Source organism: Drosophila sulfurigaster, chromosome 3 (assembly GCF_023558435.1).
Source record: "Drosophila sulfurigaster albostrigata strain 15112-1811.04 chromosome 3, ASM2355843v2, whole genome shotgun sequence".
Classification (NCBI taxonomy): Eukaryota; Metazoa; Arthropoda; class Insecta; order Diptera; family Drosophilidae; genus Drosophila; species Drosophila sulfurigaster.
The window spans coordinates 14,599,011-14,616,160 of NC_084883.1; the positions used below are offsets into that span (position 1 = coordinate 14,599,011).

A 17,150-nucleotide genomic window follows, 5' to 3' on the forward strand; every position below is an offset into this window, starting at 1 on the left:
ATGCATTTAAATCATTCTAAAATGAGTCATCATACCCAGTACCCAAAATAATTTACATTTTAGGTTCAAATTTACATCATGTATTACATCATGTATTTTATAATTAATTATTAAAAGTTGTAAGATCCAGCAACATAGTTGTGCAAATAGATTATTAACCCAATTAATCTATTAAAATCGAAGTATGATTTTCTGGAGGGTATTTGCTAGTCGTGCATTTGTCCGTTATAAACGACAGTTATTTTGCTAAAATCACGGATTTTTAACAAGCCCAATTCGCGATAGACCAACTGGCATGACAGTTGTCTAGAGTTTCCCTTATGTATTCATATAAAAACCCTACATTCGTTTCCATTATTGCTCCAGAAGTAATTGAACAATTGCAGTAGAAAACAATAAGATGCAAACTATCAGTTTAATAATCGTAGTCCTTATTGGACTTATCTCTTGCTCCACCGCATTGGTTCACTATATGAAACTAGAAAAGGGAGGTAAGAACATCAGCGTACAGTAATGAATATATCAAGGCTAATGATTTCGCGACTTTTTAGCAAATGGCTGTATTTTTGAAGGAACAGAAATAGAAGTTGGTGGAACAGTGAAAGATCCAAATACATGCGGAGTTTACGTTTGTCAGAATAAAGAGGGCGATTCTCTAATACATTAGTAAGTCAAATAATCTCTAATTTACCATGGGTTATCTATTGTATTATATTCTCTTACGTCTATTCTCCTTTTATCGCCCAAAAGTTGTCAGATTCCGGCTCCTTTCCAGCGTTGCAAAGAGTTGGGCATATCGACTGTCACGGATTTTCCTCAATGCTGCTGGATGTGTGTCAATTATATTACTTGCTGAGAGAATCTTTATAATATCTTTCATTAATATCTTTCGGCTATATGGTACTACGTAAATGTACATACATGTATATTCTTGTATCAAAAGTTGTCTTTCAACAAGACTTCAATAATTTAAAGTAAATTTTCCAAATATGTTACATATCAATGATTAGCTTTTGCTTAACGATATTATTCCTATGATCCACCCTAATAATATTTGTGAATCGATTTTATTGAATATTCAAATTAAATACATAACATTTCTACGGAACTTACGCAATATGTACATACATATATAAAGATTGGTTTCTTATTTTTACTTTGCTGTATTTTTCGCGAAACATTGAAGTGAAGCTTTTACGGACGCTCTCAATCTCATCTGTTGAACCGAATTGAAAAAAGTAAAAATATGAGACACCTCAAAACGACGTAAAATAAATGTGAAGGCAATACGCACTCCATTTATCTTAAGGTAAAGTTGACTCAAGCCCAAAAACACGGGCACGAGAACAATCACAAAAGATGGCAGCGAAGAACAAATTGAAGTCCGCAAGGATCAGCAATGATATTTCTCGTACACAGCTCACAGCTCACAGCTCAGCGGTACTCAGCCATCCCTCGGCTCATCAAGTTTTTAATTAGCCGCCGCAGGGTGAATGCATGCGCACAATCTCCCAGGCAGGTCCGGAAAGAGACAGCAGCAGACCTACATACATACAGACATACATAAATATGTATGGACATGGATACATACATACATACATACGTTGAGAAAGGGCCGCGGGTCCTTCAACCCAAAAATGAAGCGAGCAAAAAATTGAAATTTACAAAAAAAAATTATCTGAAAAAGAAACTACAAGAGACTTTGTATATGATTTAAATATGTATGCATATGTATGTAAGTACATATGTAGGCTACAAGAAAAATTGGGAACCGGACTCGACAATGATCTGGGCATAAAATGAAGGCAGCGGGAACAGCAAGAGCAACAATATCACAAAAATTTCACGAACCCAAGAATTTTAGAATTGCGGTTTATAGCGACAAACCAAAGCGCTATCTTTCATATGGAAACCACACGATATGCTAAATACATATAAGAAATAAAAAAACATTAAAAAGGGGCAAAAATATATGCGTATGATTGATTAATTAATCGTTAAGAAAACAGTTGAAAAAGTCTTTAAGACCGAAGTGTAGGGTGCAAAGCCCAGACGCAGAAATCTGGCTGCTCTTATTAATTGAGTGAACATGTCAAAAAATGGACATGATCGGGCGAGAAGCGCGTTGCGACGCAACTGGAAAAAGAGCGAAAAAGAAAAACAAGAAGTAAACTTGCGGCAACATGAATGCGAACTTACGCTTAATTCACCCAATAGTTGCGATCTTTAACGATATATTGTAGACCAATTTAATCGTGTAATTATGTTCTGTTATGATATTGCGACATACTCGTGGGTTTTCTTACGAACATGTGCATATGTTAACGTAAGCATTTACGACGTAAGCCAAGCTACAAGATTTGAACTACAAACGATCGAACGTAAAACATTTACCATGCGGTCGCAACATGTGTGCTGCGAGCAAGACGACTACAGCAAATGCACTGCCCAGCCGCTGCATGTAGGTCGAAACGGGATGGCGATAGTCGCGAGCATCCACAACAACACAACGCAAATGTCAAGCTAATAGAAATGCGACAACAAATAAAACGCACAGCTGGCAATGACAAGCGCGAGAGAGAGGGAGAGGGAAAGAGTAGAGCGTCTCTCTCTCGCTCTCGATTTCGACAGCAAACGAAGAAGAGCCACACAGAAGAAGAGAGCGTTACTCGTGAACAACATAGCGATAACAGTGTTCTCCCCCCACCATTTGCAACGCAACATGTTAGTGTTAACCTAACAGAGACATGTCGCCTGCTGTTGTATGTTGTATGGCATTTATTTAAACTTTATTTTTATACTTTATATCAAACTTGTTTCGCTTTTTACCGTTACAGTTGATCGTGTGCCGCGTGCGCTGTTGGACGTATCTGTTCGCTCGTCGCTCGGCTACAGAATCAAACACGCTTCGAGTGTGGCAAGAACGTCAACTACTACACAGACCAAAAAATTAAAAAAAATCTCAATCAAATTCTGTTTGTCGCCTGCTGCTGTTGGCCGAACACACGTGCAGAGCAGCGGTTCAACAGACTTAGAGGAGCTCCGACCCAGGAAACTACAGCGGGATATTCCCGCTGGCAACAAAAAAATAGAATATTGAAATGAAATAAAACAAAAAAACATTTAAAACAGCACAAGTAATCTTAAACTATAACTGACTTCCGGCAAGTGTGTGCTCATAAAACAAAAAATAGATACTCACAAATCGTTCAATTGTTAATGCAAAGTGCTTTAAACGAAAACTAATAAATAAATAACCGAAAACTTCAAACAATGAATAGAGCAAACGATTAAATAAACCAAATGCACACAAATTTTCAACTTTTAATGGATTCGCTTTTTGCGGTTTGCGGCTGCTACTGTTGTAAATGTGTGTGTGTATCAGTGTGTTTGAGTGTGCGAGTGTTTGCGTGTGTGTTCAGGATTTTAACACCTTGACACAGCGCCCGGAGTCCGAGAGTCGACGTCGGAGAAGCGTGTTTCACACATTTTATAAAAATTGACGCGAATAATGTATGAAAAATGTTTCCACGGATTTTGTGGATTTGTGTTGAGCCCCGGACTTTGACACTTTACACGTGCTCGGTCAACTTTTGGGCCGCAGCTTTAGCGCTTGCCAGCCAGGCATTAAGAGGCGTCCAAATATTAAATGCAATTAAGCACATTTATCAAATTATAATTAACACGAATATTAAGCAAATTCCGCCCAATCGAGTGCTTCCCCACATCATCTGCACACATCTCCAACGAAAACTAAATATTTGAAGGGTTCCATCACACGTTGACATGACGATCGCAAATTTGAAATTAAAAAAAAATAAATAAATCGCGTCATGGTTTTATAATTAAAGAACAATCAAACTGTGAAACGATGTGGGGCATGCGATGGGGTGAGTAATCAGGTAATATTTACGTACATAAATAAATTAACATCACTCAACGCGTCATATGTATTTTGTACATTTTTCAAACCCTTTCAAATGTCCCGCCAAAACTAAATCTGACACCATTAACATAATTCTGTACACCATTCCATTTTATATTTTATATTATTTTACATCAAAATCAAAACTAATATACTTATCTACTAATTTATTATTTCTATTTCCCATATTACAAAATCGAAATTAAATTAAAACTAATACTATAACTATAAAACGCGTGTCGCACGCTGCTCTGCTGTTCAGTTCGGTTCGACGTGGTTCGTTCGCCACAAGTTCGATGTTGCCATGCAACCGGTTGTTCGTTTAACAGTGCCATTTCGAGTTAACATTGCGATGTTGTAGCAACCGCTGCTGTGCTGTTAAAGAGTTTCAAAAAAAATTTCGAGTTTCCGCCCGCCAGTTTCTCAACATTTTGTCGCGTTTCTCAATTCATATTTGGTGCTCGATCGCGACGGTTACCGGTGTCTGCTGACTGCTGTCCAGTGGCTCTCTCGCTCATTCGTTGTATGGCCGTCGACGCGTGTGCATTGTCGCTTTCGTGTACTCGTATTTCCGGTGTCCAAAAAAAAATAAGCAGCCAACATTAATACAATAGAAAGCAATATATGTGCATGTATTTGAATCAAGTGTCAAGGCAAAAAGTTTCAATTAACGTTTATCCATTTACACGAATATCGAACACTTCGCATGCACACACACCACACATACATACTTTTATATATATATACATATGTGTGTGTGGGTGTGTGCACAAATCGGGTTACTGTTGTGCGCGAAGCGACTGGCGCCAGCGTCGATTTAATTATAAATACATCAACAATAATCGTTTATAGTACGCTTGTATGCCATTTACATTTGTATTGTATATAACATTGTGTGCACCATTTCGAAATTGTTACACACACTGGTTGGGTTGGTAGGCGTTGCTTTTTTGCCAGCCTTTTTCTCTCCCGCTCCCGGCATCACGCGCCCCGGTGCAAAGTTAAACTTGCCGAGAAGAGAACGGAAGAGAGGAGGAGGAGAAACACGCCTGTAGAAATTCTTTCAAAATGTATGTCATCTTCAGCAGCAGACGAATCGCATTACAAACTGATCAATTTTATAATATCGCTAGTTATTTTTATGAGGAGATTAACTACGAATCGAAACTAGAGAACGTTGTGCTGCTTATCGACAGTTCAAAGTTTCGATTCCAAGGTTTAAAGCACAGCTCTTGGAACGATAATAATGCTTCTATAAATACAAATAGTGTGTGGGTATGTGTATGCATATTTGTTGAAATGTTCATACATATATGCATGATAAATAAGAGGAAATGGAATGACGTGAAATGGAAACAAAAGTGAAAACTACAAAAATTCAACTTGCAATCAGAAATTTGCAAGGACATCTGTTCACATCTTACCGGGCAGCATTAGATTCTTGATTTAAATAATTCTAATACTGTCAGGTAAAGATGTCGTCCGTGTCCTTATCCATCATAAATACAAAAATCCAAAAAACCAACAACGACAACGAAACGCAAACAAATGAGAAGAATGGAAACGAGTTTTTCAATTGTGTCTACAGGAAAAGCTGCAGACCCAAAAAAAAAAAACAAAAAAAAAAGTAAAAAGGGGAAGACCCCGAAAGACAGTTGGTCCACTGTGAGCACTGTCAAAATCTTCCCCAGAAAATTGGTCTCAACATTTTTATAAATATTTTTTGCAGCATCAGAAATGACGCGTTTTTTTTTGCTCTAGGATGACATCAGTTGAGAGATAGACAGAGAGATCATCGATGTCCCCGTGTGCGTGTTTGTTTCTCTATATATACTTTATAAGACTATATATGTACGTGTGTATGTGTGCAGGTAAACACTATGGAAAGGGAAAAGAAAAGAGATGGCAAGTCAAGTTAGCTGTAGAAGAACTCATAAAAATATATATTTTATGGTCCCACTTCATTTTTTCTGCTCTTCAGTTTTTTGCTTGTTATTCTCTTGTTCATTTTATTTTTGGGCTAAACATTTCCATTTTATTGTTTTGCCGTCGGATTTCTCCATTTCTTAGCCGTATTTAGTGACAAAATGCCAGTTTTATGATTGCCTTGCTAAACCAATTTACGACCTTAGTTTCGCATAAAGAGCAGGTTGAGGTTTCGTTTCATCATTAACGATATTTAACTTTTGCGTGTTGTTTTCGAAGAGACAAAAAAAATAAAAAAATCCATAGACGACCTTCCCGATGTCCCAAGAATTCCACAATTCTGAGACAACAATTAAATTCTCGCAAGTTTACGAGGGAAATGAATTAAGAATTAGAATAAGTCGCTTGTTCTAGGAAAATGCAAATAACTTTGAGTCTAAACTGAATAATGAGTTCTACATTCCATAGATACACACACAAGTGTGTGCGTGTGTATGTGTGATAGATAGGTTAACAAATAGCTAACTGTAAGTTGGCCAGCTCATCCCGAGATAAGAACATATGAGAACTAGCATTGAGGGCGTCGACGCTCGTCAAACATTTCACACCAAGGTAAAAGTGTCTATAAACGCAACAAGTGGCACTCAACAAACAAGAGAAACATCAACTATCAACTACAACCACAATCTCAGACAAGACAACTAAGCCAATTGTCAAGAGTAGCACACAAAGAAGAAGCTGTATTTATTTATTTTGGAGAATAGGCAGAATATCTTCTTATACACAGACAGTCAGTCAGATAGATAGACAATTGGAGAGTCAAAAGTTGTAAACGGTTTACAGCTCTTTAAATTTTACAGTTTTCCCATTTTCTTTATTCGCTTTTTATTTTTGGGTTTTGGCTCTGAATCTAATCAAGGTGTCGAGTAACAGGGAAATACTTTAAATTCAGCATTGCGATACGTGTTAGTTTCGGTTGCCCCGTCGCGACGACGTAACCGAGACGAATCCAACACCTGTTGATGGAGCGAACAGACAAAGTCGAATGCAGACCAATTCCATTAAACCAATGTCGTAATCAATTTCAATCGCCTTAAACTTTGTACTCCATTAAGAAATTGATCCGTAGGTAATTGGGATTCGCAACGAGTTGATGACAGGTGATCGTCGATGATCTATACAATGTTCTCTCAGAAATACAAACTATAAAAGTATCGCGTTGTAATATGAAAGTAAATTGCTGATGATCGCATCTCAATTGTAAATATCGCGGTTATATAATAAACTATAAAAGTAGCAGCAGCAGCAGTAATAAGTATAAAATGTGTGCCTCATGGCTGTCATTATCAAACGTAGTTATTTCACAATCTGACCGACTGTATGAGTTACCCCCGATTGCAATCAAGAACTTAACACTGGCAATAGAAAACACTTCAGCCGCCGCTATATACTCCACATACATATGTATGTGTATATATGGTTTATATGTATAGGCTATTTATTATTGAGTGGCCATCGGATCGAGGTAGGGGGGAATGCGATTGTATCGATTAAGTGCTGTTAATCAAAAATGCGACCAGAACACTTGATATCCACACGTCAAAGATAATGCCAGCTGGCCTAGTTGGTCTGCTCTGCGTTGCGCTGCTCTGCTCTGGTCTGGCCTGGCAACGACATCAATATCCCATCCAATATGATACAATCCCAAATACCTAACAACAAATTAAATAACCAAAATTAATTTCATATCATCATATGACTCTATCTCAGCCCAACTGTCACTTGACCAAGCAACCAAGCAACAACAAAAAATAGAAAAAATTAAAATAAAAATGATTCCGATTGCTTCCTATTAATTTGCAAAGTGATTGTGACTCTCAGAAATCGAATGAAAACTATTGACGGAAGGCTTTTGAAATGTGTGTAATTGTAAGAATTTTCAATCGATGATACTCTTGAGATTTTTATTTGAGATGACATCAAATAGGTTGACAGGTGATTTCGATTTCAATTTCCTAAACGTGGCCATTTACACGACACAACGCAACGCACAGATTTCCAATGTGGTTGACTCGCTATCTCATTTGAAGGCCTCTCAAATACGCTCATACCCTCAAAATGGAAGCCACAATAAATGCAAAATGTGCTGGTCATCGACGGCAGGCAAGTATCTAATCTCCCACTGAGAGCCAAGTGGACTGACTGCCTGCCTGACTGTAAGATAGTACCGCCTTGGTAAGTATCTAATCGCAACATTATCTACGTCTATTGATAAAACACTATTCGACTCGGACCCACATACTAGCATATTCTTTTTTTTTTGGCAGCACAAACTTTTTGGCGCCAGTCAAATAAAGTTAGCCTATGATTAATATACCTTTTAGTATAGTGAAGAGGCTTCGGGAGGTTCCATTTTTAACTAATCAAGAGACTGACGAATCTGATTATTTCACCACATTATAATAAACTTTGTCAAGTATTTTATGGGCCGCATTTTCAACAATCTAATTAGATAATGGGAAATCTATCTATTTGAACAAAACTTTTCCCCCCATAAATTGTGACATTTATTTCGACCCCAAAGTAATCCTAAGATTTTATAAGAATCATAAATTGCAGCTGCATTATTTATAGGTAATTACAAATCAATCGAGAAAAGTAGGAGAAACAGCTTGAGAAGTGGCTAAGAAAGGGGAAAGGGAAAAGTATTTGGGCTAACAATGCAATCAAGTTCGATTAGTTAACAACTGGATTTGGAACCCTTTTTTTTCGTGGAGTCATGGTGAACTGATTTCGTTGACAATCAGGTGAAAAGATCTTGAAAAACCATATAGCCTCTTAGTTGAGTTTTGATAATTTCAATTAAAAATGCAGTCGGTCGGTTAGTTTAATGAACTCGACTGCCTCGATTGGATCCAATCGAATTTCTGAGCGAGGGTAGAGCCAGTTGAGCTGGGCTGGTGCTAGGAGTTTCTTTTTGTGAATGCATAAATTAGTGAAACACTAATTTCCAATTCCGATTTCAGTCATGCAAATGTTAATTGACCACTTAAGTTAAAACTTCATAATGATCGTTAATAATACCGAGCACGACCGCGGCGACCATCCATCCCAGCGACAACTGTAACCAAAAGAACAGGTTCAAATTGAACTTAACTAGCCAACGAACCCGTCTGCCAACCATCTTACCATCCATCCATTGAGCATGCTACCAGTAATCGTCTTGTTTGGGACGACGCCAGAGAGAGAGAGAGACTCTGCAGACTCGTAAAAGATATGCAACCTATAACAAACTTACTTAGCACAAATTACACACGTACTCATAGATACACTCAGACATACACCAACACACACACACACGCACACACACTAACATATTGACGACAGTCATGCGAAACCTGAGAGACCTGAAGCCGGAGGCTCTTAACTGTGCATTAATGATCTTTTCAGCTAACTCATTTTTTGTGTTGCTTCTCTTCTTTTTCTATTTTTTTTTTGTGTTGTATTAATACCCTGTATCCATAAAATTGCTTTAACTGGTGTTAAAATGCCGCACAACGTATTTCCCCCACTGCGGAAAGCATATCTAATTCCCCATAAATATATATGAGAGATTAGAATCTTTTTTTTTTTGAAAAACCGTTTTACAAGATTTGAAAATTGTTCGATGCTTAAAGATTTTTATGGGAAACGCCCATTTCGTTTATTGAAGAAACTTACATGGGTATCTTAATATCATAATGAAAATGGGAGATAATTTTAAACTTATTATAAAATCAAAATAAAAACTATAACTAGAAAATATAACCTTTCCAATTTTGTGTCCCTAATAGGTTCTTAATAAAACAAACTTTAACTGACTTGATCAACTTCCCTTATATAGGCTTTGGACAAGCTAGGAACATTTTTTGTTGGATATAGTATTTCAATAAATTTCAAATTCTATAGCAAATCAACAACACTTTAATTTAAATGTTAGTTCTATTAACTTCAACACGAATTGAAATGTGAAGATTAACTGTGCTACAAGCTAGTGAATATTCAAATACAAATACTTTACATACATAATCTTGAGATTAGTCGAATAGCATTCGAGTTTCGAATCGATTGGGCTGTAAGACTGGAATGTTAATTAAGTGCAGAAATATCTGAACATCAGATAAACTCTAATAGAAGGTCGTATCTTAATTGATCAACAAATTAAGGCACACAAATACGAACGAATACGCTGACAAGATCACAGGTGTGAAATACACACATGCTTCAGTATTTGTATCTGTAATCCCCAATTCGTGTGTATTTATGTTACATCAGCACGTAATGTACATACATATGTAGGTACATCAATACATAGATTTGCTGGCTCATGGTTCATAATCGGGGCCAATGAAGCTACTTCCTGTTTATGGGGCTTGACTGCACTGATTGCACTCGATGCGAAATGGGTCAAAGAGCCTGCATATTAGCGTCCATTTATCAATGTGGCATGGAGCACATGGAGCAGCCGCATGACTCGTGCCACCTTGCCAATGAAAAGGCAGAAAAGTGCTGCGCCATCGCAGACAATTGGCTCCCAATACAAACCCGAGAGGCCGCAAGCCTAGCGCAACTAACTCTCCTCTTAGCCACAGATAATTGAACGTCCAATTTGAAGGCAGGCATTCTTGTGCTTCGCCCCCCTCCGTTGTCTCCTCGCCGCCTTTCGTGTTCCCCTTGCATGCGTCGGCTACTGTGCTGTTGTAACTGCTGGAGAGTGAGCTTCCTATCTGCGGCAGTCATCCACATGCTCCCTGCTCGCGGGCACGCCTGCTCTTTAGCAATGCCACTTGGCGTTGCATCGCCTCGCTGACCATCTCTCCGACACCGGCTGGATGGCTGGCTGGCTGGCGGTACACCAAATTAGCATTGTTGCACAGCCACTGTAATAAAGAATGCATGCCTGCTTGCTTTTTTTTCAATCTGCGTCTCTTTCTGTTTACCTTTGAGTTAACTGTACTGATGTTTGCACTATTCTTGTAGACTGTCTGCTAGATTGATTGCACGATAATTGCACCGATCTGCGAATGAGTAATTAATTAGTAAAGCATTGCGATAATCAAGTCATTAAATATTTGGGAAATTCAATTAAAAAGCCAAAATGAATTGTTTCCGATTATCTTTTATTATTCTTTGTCCAGCTTATCATCAATTCTAATTATTATAAAATATTTTATACAATCACCGAATCAGATCTGCTAAGGGTCTTCAGATATTACTCTACGAATTTTAATTAACTGATTTGACTAGCTTTTGCTTTCTTACTAATTGCGAAACTAAGTTCTATATAAAGAGGGAATATACATACTTGATAAACTTAGGAAATATGCTGGTCTCTAACCCATTTTCTAAAGTATTAAAGCAATTTGAAAATTTCAAAAATGTATTCTAATTTTATCAATTTATCTAATTATTAAAATTTACTATATATCGCAGGATTTAATCTAATTTGAATTTGAATTTACCATACAATATTTACATACAATATATGTTTTGTAAGTTTATTAATATTATCATTACATTTGTATACTTTATATTTATATACTTTTTTCAAAAGTATTTTCTAAAATTCTCAAACTGCCAAAACACAACCTGCTAACTAAAAGAGATAATAAATGAAGTAATATGTTGTATGTTAAAAGATTAAAATAAAATCATGCGTTTAAATAAATTTAATTCCTCTCCTAGTTTAGCCACTTTAAATCCTTAAGTTGTCAGTTTGTGGTGGTTGAAATAAGCTGTATCCACTGTATACTCCATATCTTCTAAGTTACCTGACATTATTGCATAATACTTGCACTATATACATGAATGCACTTCAGCATTTATAGCTCGGGGTTTACGATGCCAGCTGGCACCTGGAAGACGAGAGTGTAGCTAATAAGCTGGGCCATGCTCTTAATTAAAAACTTTACGTTTTAGTTAACTTATGTTTGGTTCAGTTTCGTTAAGTTGAACTAATCGAATAATTAGCTTAAACGATGCCGAACGAATTCGACACGACACGTTACAGGAACGACGACGGACGAAAGCTGCCAGCTATGAAAACGCCAGCTGTGCTCGTTAATCGATAAGTTCTGAGAGGACAATTAGCAATTAGTTGATGAATATTCATGAATACACCCAGCAGCTACTGCAGCTACAACTATGAATAGTTATAGTTTAACATATGTATATGTATGTGTGTGTGTGTGTGTGTGTGTGTGTAAATATAAATTTAACACGTAAGAAATTAGAAAAATTTGCATAGAAATTGCAATGAACCTTAGCTTACAACTTGACGTCGGCCAAGAGGAAGAATGACTTGAGCAACAGCAACAGCAACAACGAGAGGCAGCAACAGGTTGTCGCAAACACTGCACAACAAATTATAAAGTCTGAAATGTATTTATCGGCAATTAATGCTGATAAATTGTTTGCTAAACTTATGATAAATCTAATTAATAATAACAGAGAAAATACTAAATCAATTAACCTTTTTAATTGCAGCAAAGGAGGTGCGAACTAGGAAAAGACTATGTGTATATCGACGATATCACATTATCATAAATACGAGATTTCAATGCAATTACTTGTGGGGCAATATGCATATTTGATTGTTAATGGCGCTCGGACATACAATATTTTCTTAGCTTGTGTTGCACAGTGTTGCATGCTGTGTGTTGTTGCAATTATTAGCAAGTTTTTGTAACCTGCAGCTGACAAACGACAAGCTAAAGTACGCGCAAGTGCAAATGAAATAAAATGTAAAAGAAGATGGAGAGACAACAAACTAAACAGAAGACAAACAAAAAAAAAAAACGAGTGAAGATTAAGTTTTATTTTAGCCAACTGCTGACTGCTACTGTTGGCCATTTTATGCATTTGGCTTTTGCGATACGATTTTTGAATTTCTCGTTTTTTTCTTTTTTCGTTTGTTTGTTGCTGCTGCTTTATTTATAGCATAAAATTTTGTAGCAAGTTTGCCGCCTGCTGCCGTCCTGAGCAGAGCAGAGCAGAGCAGCGCAGCGCAATGGAGCAACAGAGTTATTAATGCTTGGAATTTTCATAATCGAAACAAGTTTTCAACCGGCAGCCAGCCAGGCAAGGAAGCACGCGCGTTTGCTTATGTGGACCCCAGTTCCAGCCGCCGTCTCAGCCTCAGTCGCAGTCTCCGTCTCAGTCTCCGTCTCCGTCTTAGTCTCTGTCTCAGACTTGAGACCTCGAGTCTCCAAGCTGCTGTCGTTGTTGTTGTTGTTGCTGTTGCTTTAATAACTAACGCCTCTCGCTGGCAAAAGTCAAGCTAGCTAGCGTTAAGCAAACCAAGCCAAGACAAGCCCGACTCAACTCGACTCGGTTCGAGTTCGCCTCGGACCTGGCCAGGAGAAGAGAGAGAAAGAGAGGGGCGGGGGAGAGAACGGTTGGGTACAAGCTCCATGACTGGCAGTGGTAGAGTTATGGCAAGACAAGCACACGCCTTGCGCGAACAGGTGAAGCGTTTAACTGTACGTCGGCGGAGTCAGAGTATATGGCATACTACACTACACTATACTCTACGATATGTATGTAGTAGGTATCTACAGAGAGAGGGGCAGACAAGAGAGAGGCCGGCTTGGCAGGCCAATTGACTTGGCTGTGACTGAGACGGCTGAGACTGAGACGGCTGAGACTGTGACTGCTGCGGTTGCGAGCTTGGGGGTTGGGGGCCGGGCAACCTGTTGGACTTTGTCGACTCGAAGCTAAAGCTGAGGCTGTAGCTGAATCTGAATCTGAAGTTGACGCTGACGCTGTTGTTGCAGTTCCATTCGCATATATACATATTCTGTTAATATTTATTTATATTTGAAAAGTGTGTTTAATTAAAAACATACGTTAAGCGATTTGAATTGGATTTTCAATCTAAGAAATCTGACATCTAACTAATTGCAACTATAATAAAATATGAAATACAATATTAACTAAGCAATATATACTTGTATTACAATCCCGATAAAATTATGAAGATAAAGTAGCTGTAGATACAGATAATAAACATAATTTAAGCGATTCAAGTTTGATTTGCAATTAAAAAAGTATGACATTGAACTAATTGCCAAAGAACATTTAATAAAATATAAATGATAATAATAATTAAGCAAGATATAAAATATATATAATGGCTGCAATGTAGATACAACTAGCAAGATAAAACAGCAGTAGTTGCAAATTAAAAAAGTTAAATTAAAAAAAGCAAGGCGTTAACTAATTGTCAACTAACATAAAATAATATTTTTATTAATTTCGAAAGATTATTTATGTACATACTAAATCATATGATGAATTCTACAAGAAAAGAGAGAAAAGAGAAAAAAAAAATATTTATATTATATATAAAAATAACTCAGTTGGATCAACTTCGTCTCACTCTCAATTCGATGATTCTTTTTCCTCCCAGTAGGCTCCAGCATGACTAACATATAACAAATATGAATTGTGATAATAATCAGCTAGAATATAACATAAATAATAATATTAGGTACATCGCAGATACAATTGTAAAGAAAATAACAGCAGCAGATATATTTAAAGCCGTGTTCTCAATATATAAAAAAAGAGTTAGGCGATTTAAATTTGATTTTCAATTACAATATATGACCTTAAACTAATTGCCAACAAACATATAATAAAATATAAAATAAAATACAAATAAGGCGTTATATTTTCTTACACACAATTGCAAAGATACAGATACAGATATTTGCAAGATACGGATACAGTTTAAAGACACAGTTTCAGCTACAATTAATAATGTTATAGACTTTGGTTTGCTCTCTTTGTCTGTATGCAAAATAACATTAATATTCTGGTTTCACATTCGCATCGCCGTCGGCATTTGCCCACGTTGCATGCCACCGCGCCAAGGCGAGGCGACACCGACGACCGTTGAGGGCCGCCTCAAACACAAAGTGGCTGACTGGCTGACTGGCTGGCTGGCTACCTGCAACAAAAGGCAATAGTAATGCCAACTGAGTCCGGCCAAATTAACCAGCTCGACATCAAAACGGCAAAAGCTGTAATTTGCTTAAAAGCAGCGAACAAATAAAGGGTTTCAATGGCTTTCTGCCAGCAGACGGACAGACAGACGGACTGACTGAACTGACTGACTGACTGAGGAGAGAGACACGCAGATAATGAATCGAGAATGAGAATGAGGGCTATGACTGCTGCAACTGCGAATTGGAAATGAAACTGGAACTGGAACTTAAATGCAAACTTTGCTCTCGATCTCGAGAACAACTTCAGGTGGAGTGCAGATCAGTGACAAGTGCATGTTCCATGTCGACAGCTGCCGCATTTTTGACTGCGTCCACAGACGCATCTTCATTCTGAAGCTGCAAATGCATACAGATGTTTTAGTTTGAGTTCGTGTTCGAGTTTGTATTTAGATGTGGCCTCCGCATCCTGGTCATAGTTTTTAATTAAGTACTTGTTGCTTTCCGACGCACACTTACCTTGATGCGTCGCGACGTTCTTGGCCAGCTGCAAAACTACACTAGACTACAAAGTCAATGCAGATCAAGGCAAACAGACTTGTTTCAGTTTCCAAAGTTCAGCTAAAGCGACCTCAAAATGTTTTGCTATGATTCGTGTTTCATTTTATACTCATACTCTGAACCCATAATCGTTTGGCCTAGAATTATGTAGGATCGGTTTATAGCTAAGAACACACAAGTTTACAATACATTTGTGTCGTGAGCTTAAACAGTATTTTTTAAATTGAATTTTAGAAACATTTATAGCATAAAATTAGGTATAGAAAAATGGAAAAAATAAAAAAAGAACTTCAATTTGAATTCTAGAATCATTTACAGCATGAAACTAAATATAGAAATATAATAAAAAAAATGATGATTGAAATTTAATAAATAAAACTTAAATTCACCATCATATAATAAAACACTCCAATTGTATAAAAATAAATCTTCCTTGGAAGTGCAAATTCTTAGTGAAATCAATTTCTGAACAATTCCCTAAGTACTTACATTGTTACCATATAATTGTATACCGTTCTTAGAAACCAGAGCTCTTAAAATGCCTTTAAATTATCTTCGAAGTTCGAACACTGCTTAAACTTATCGGTAACAAATTTCACCCGTACATTTTGCAATCCCATAAGAGTAATTTTTTATTGGTTTGGATTGGCGTTATCAATTTGTGGTTTCGTTTAATGATTTTTCAAACAGTTTGGCAAAGATTTTCGCATTTTTATTTTGACAAAGAAATTTGGTACACTTTATAGTACATAAAATTCTGAAAACTATAGAAAGATTGACTTTTCTGATAACTCTGCAAGCAAAACGTCGAAGTGTGGGGCACAAACTCGTAACTCAAATTCAATTTAGGCACCATTGGGACCCACAGCAGTGCCCGAAAACTACGCACAAGCTGAAAGCTGAAGTATTTTGAATGTTGAGTATGAGTAAAGTAAAGTAAAGTCAAAGGGGTAAAGTGCTGGTGATAAATGCCCAAAAGGCCTCCAAGCGCAACGTTGATAAAGCCGGCGCTGCAATGGACGATCCAATGATACAAAACAGCACTGAACTTGACTTGGGTCTCTCTCTGTGGCCATACGTTATGTATATTGTATAGTTTAATATATGTAGTATGTGTTGTGGAACCGGCATCGTCATCGGCTTGAAACTTATCAAAAAAAAAAAATACGCGACGAATGAGCAAGGAATTTTATTCATGAAATATTTTCCGCTGCACGCAGCTCGAAGTTGGGAACAGGTTCAAGTGCCAAAGACCCAAAGTGAGTGTGAGTGTGAGTGTGAGTGCACGGATATGAGTATGAGTACATATGAGTATTGAGCGTGATAAAAATTAAGTATTTATTAAATGGTCGATGCCACAATGTTGCCCCAGCCAATATACTTGCCCCAAACCTGCATAGCTCGGATGCCCCACGCTTCGTCGTCTCCATTTTTTAAGTGCTCACGATAATCATAAGGTGTGAAAAATTTATGAATGTTTCCCGCACAATTTTTGCAGCAGGCGCAACGAAGTAAAACTGCGTTTGCACAAAGCCAATTGTATTTGTTTGTAAATACATGTCTTTGCAAATGGGTTTTGCTCTTATAATCGCCAATTATCTTTAATAAGTAACTCAAGAATCTCTCAGAATTTTCCTCATTAATGCAAATGGGAATAAAAATGTTTTCATTTGTAGGAACGGAAAGAGTTTACTGCAAGAAAAAGCTAAATTAAGAATAACATTTAATTTAAAATGGGGGAGAAAAAAATA

At 37.3% G+C, this 17,150-nt stretch overlaps 1 protein-coding gene and 1 long non-coding RNA gene across 2 annotated transcripts in view; both read left to right on the top strand.

The window, feature by feature from the left end:
- Positions 1-14,074, top strand: part of LOC133841111 (uncharacterized) — a 41,570-nt gene extending 27,496 nt beyond the window's left edge. The window contains exons 1-3 of the long non-coding RNA XR_009894259.1: positions 2,312-2,724; positions 2,838-8,086; positions 12,377-14,074. This is a non-coding gene — a long non-coding RNA (uncharacterized LOC133841111). Of the gene's footprint in view, positions 2,725-2,837; positions 8,087-12,376 lie in introns of the transcript that reaches the window.
- LOC133843200 (uncharacterized) lies at positions 345-865 on the top strand. The gene is made up of 3 exons (XM_062276641.1): positions 345-491; positions 552-666; positions 751-865. Exons 1-3 carry the CDS (start codon positions 401-403, stop codon positions 854-856), a joined length of 312 nt encoding a protein of 103 aa, XP_062132625.1. The 5' UTR covers positions 345-400; the 3' UTR covers positions 857-865.
- Positions 14,075-17,150: the final 3,076 nt, after the last annotated feature.

What these genes read in the sequence shown, in the direction of transcription:
- LOC133843200 (XM_062276641.1), top strand. Translation starts at nt 401, where the DNA reads ATGCAAACTATCAGTTTAATAATCGTAGTCCTTATTGGACTTATCTCT. An exon ending in TATGAAACTAGAAAAGGGAG is followed by an intron (nt 492 to 551) that starts GTAAGAACATCA and finishes GCGACTTTTTAG; the next exon opens with CAAATGGCTGTATTTTTGAA. An exon ending in GGCGATTCTCTAATACATTA is followed by an intron (nt 667 to 750) that starts GTAAGTCAAATA and finishes ATCGCCCAAAAG; the next exon opens with TTGTCAGATTCCGGCTCCTT.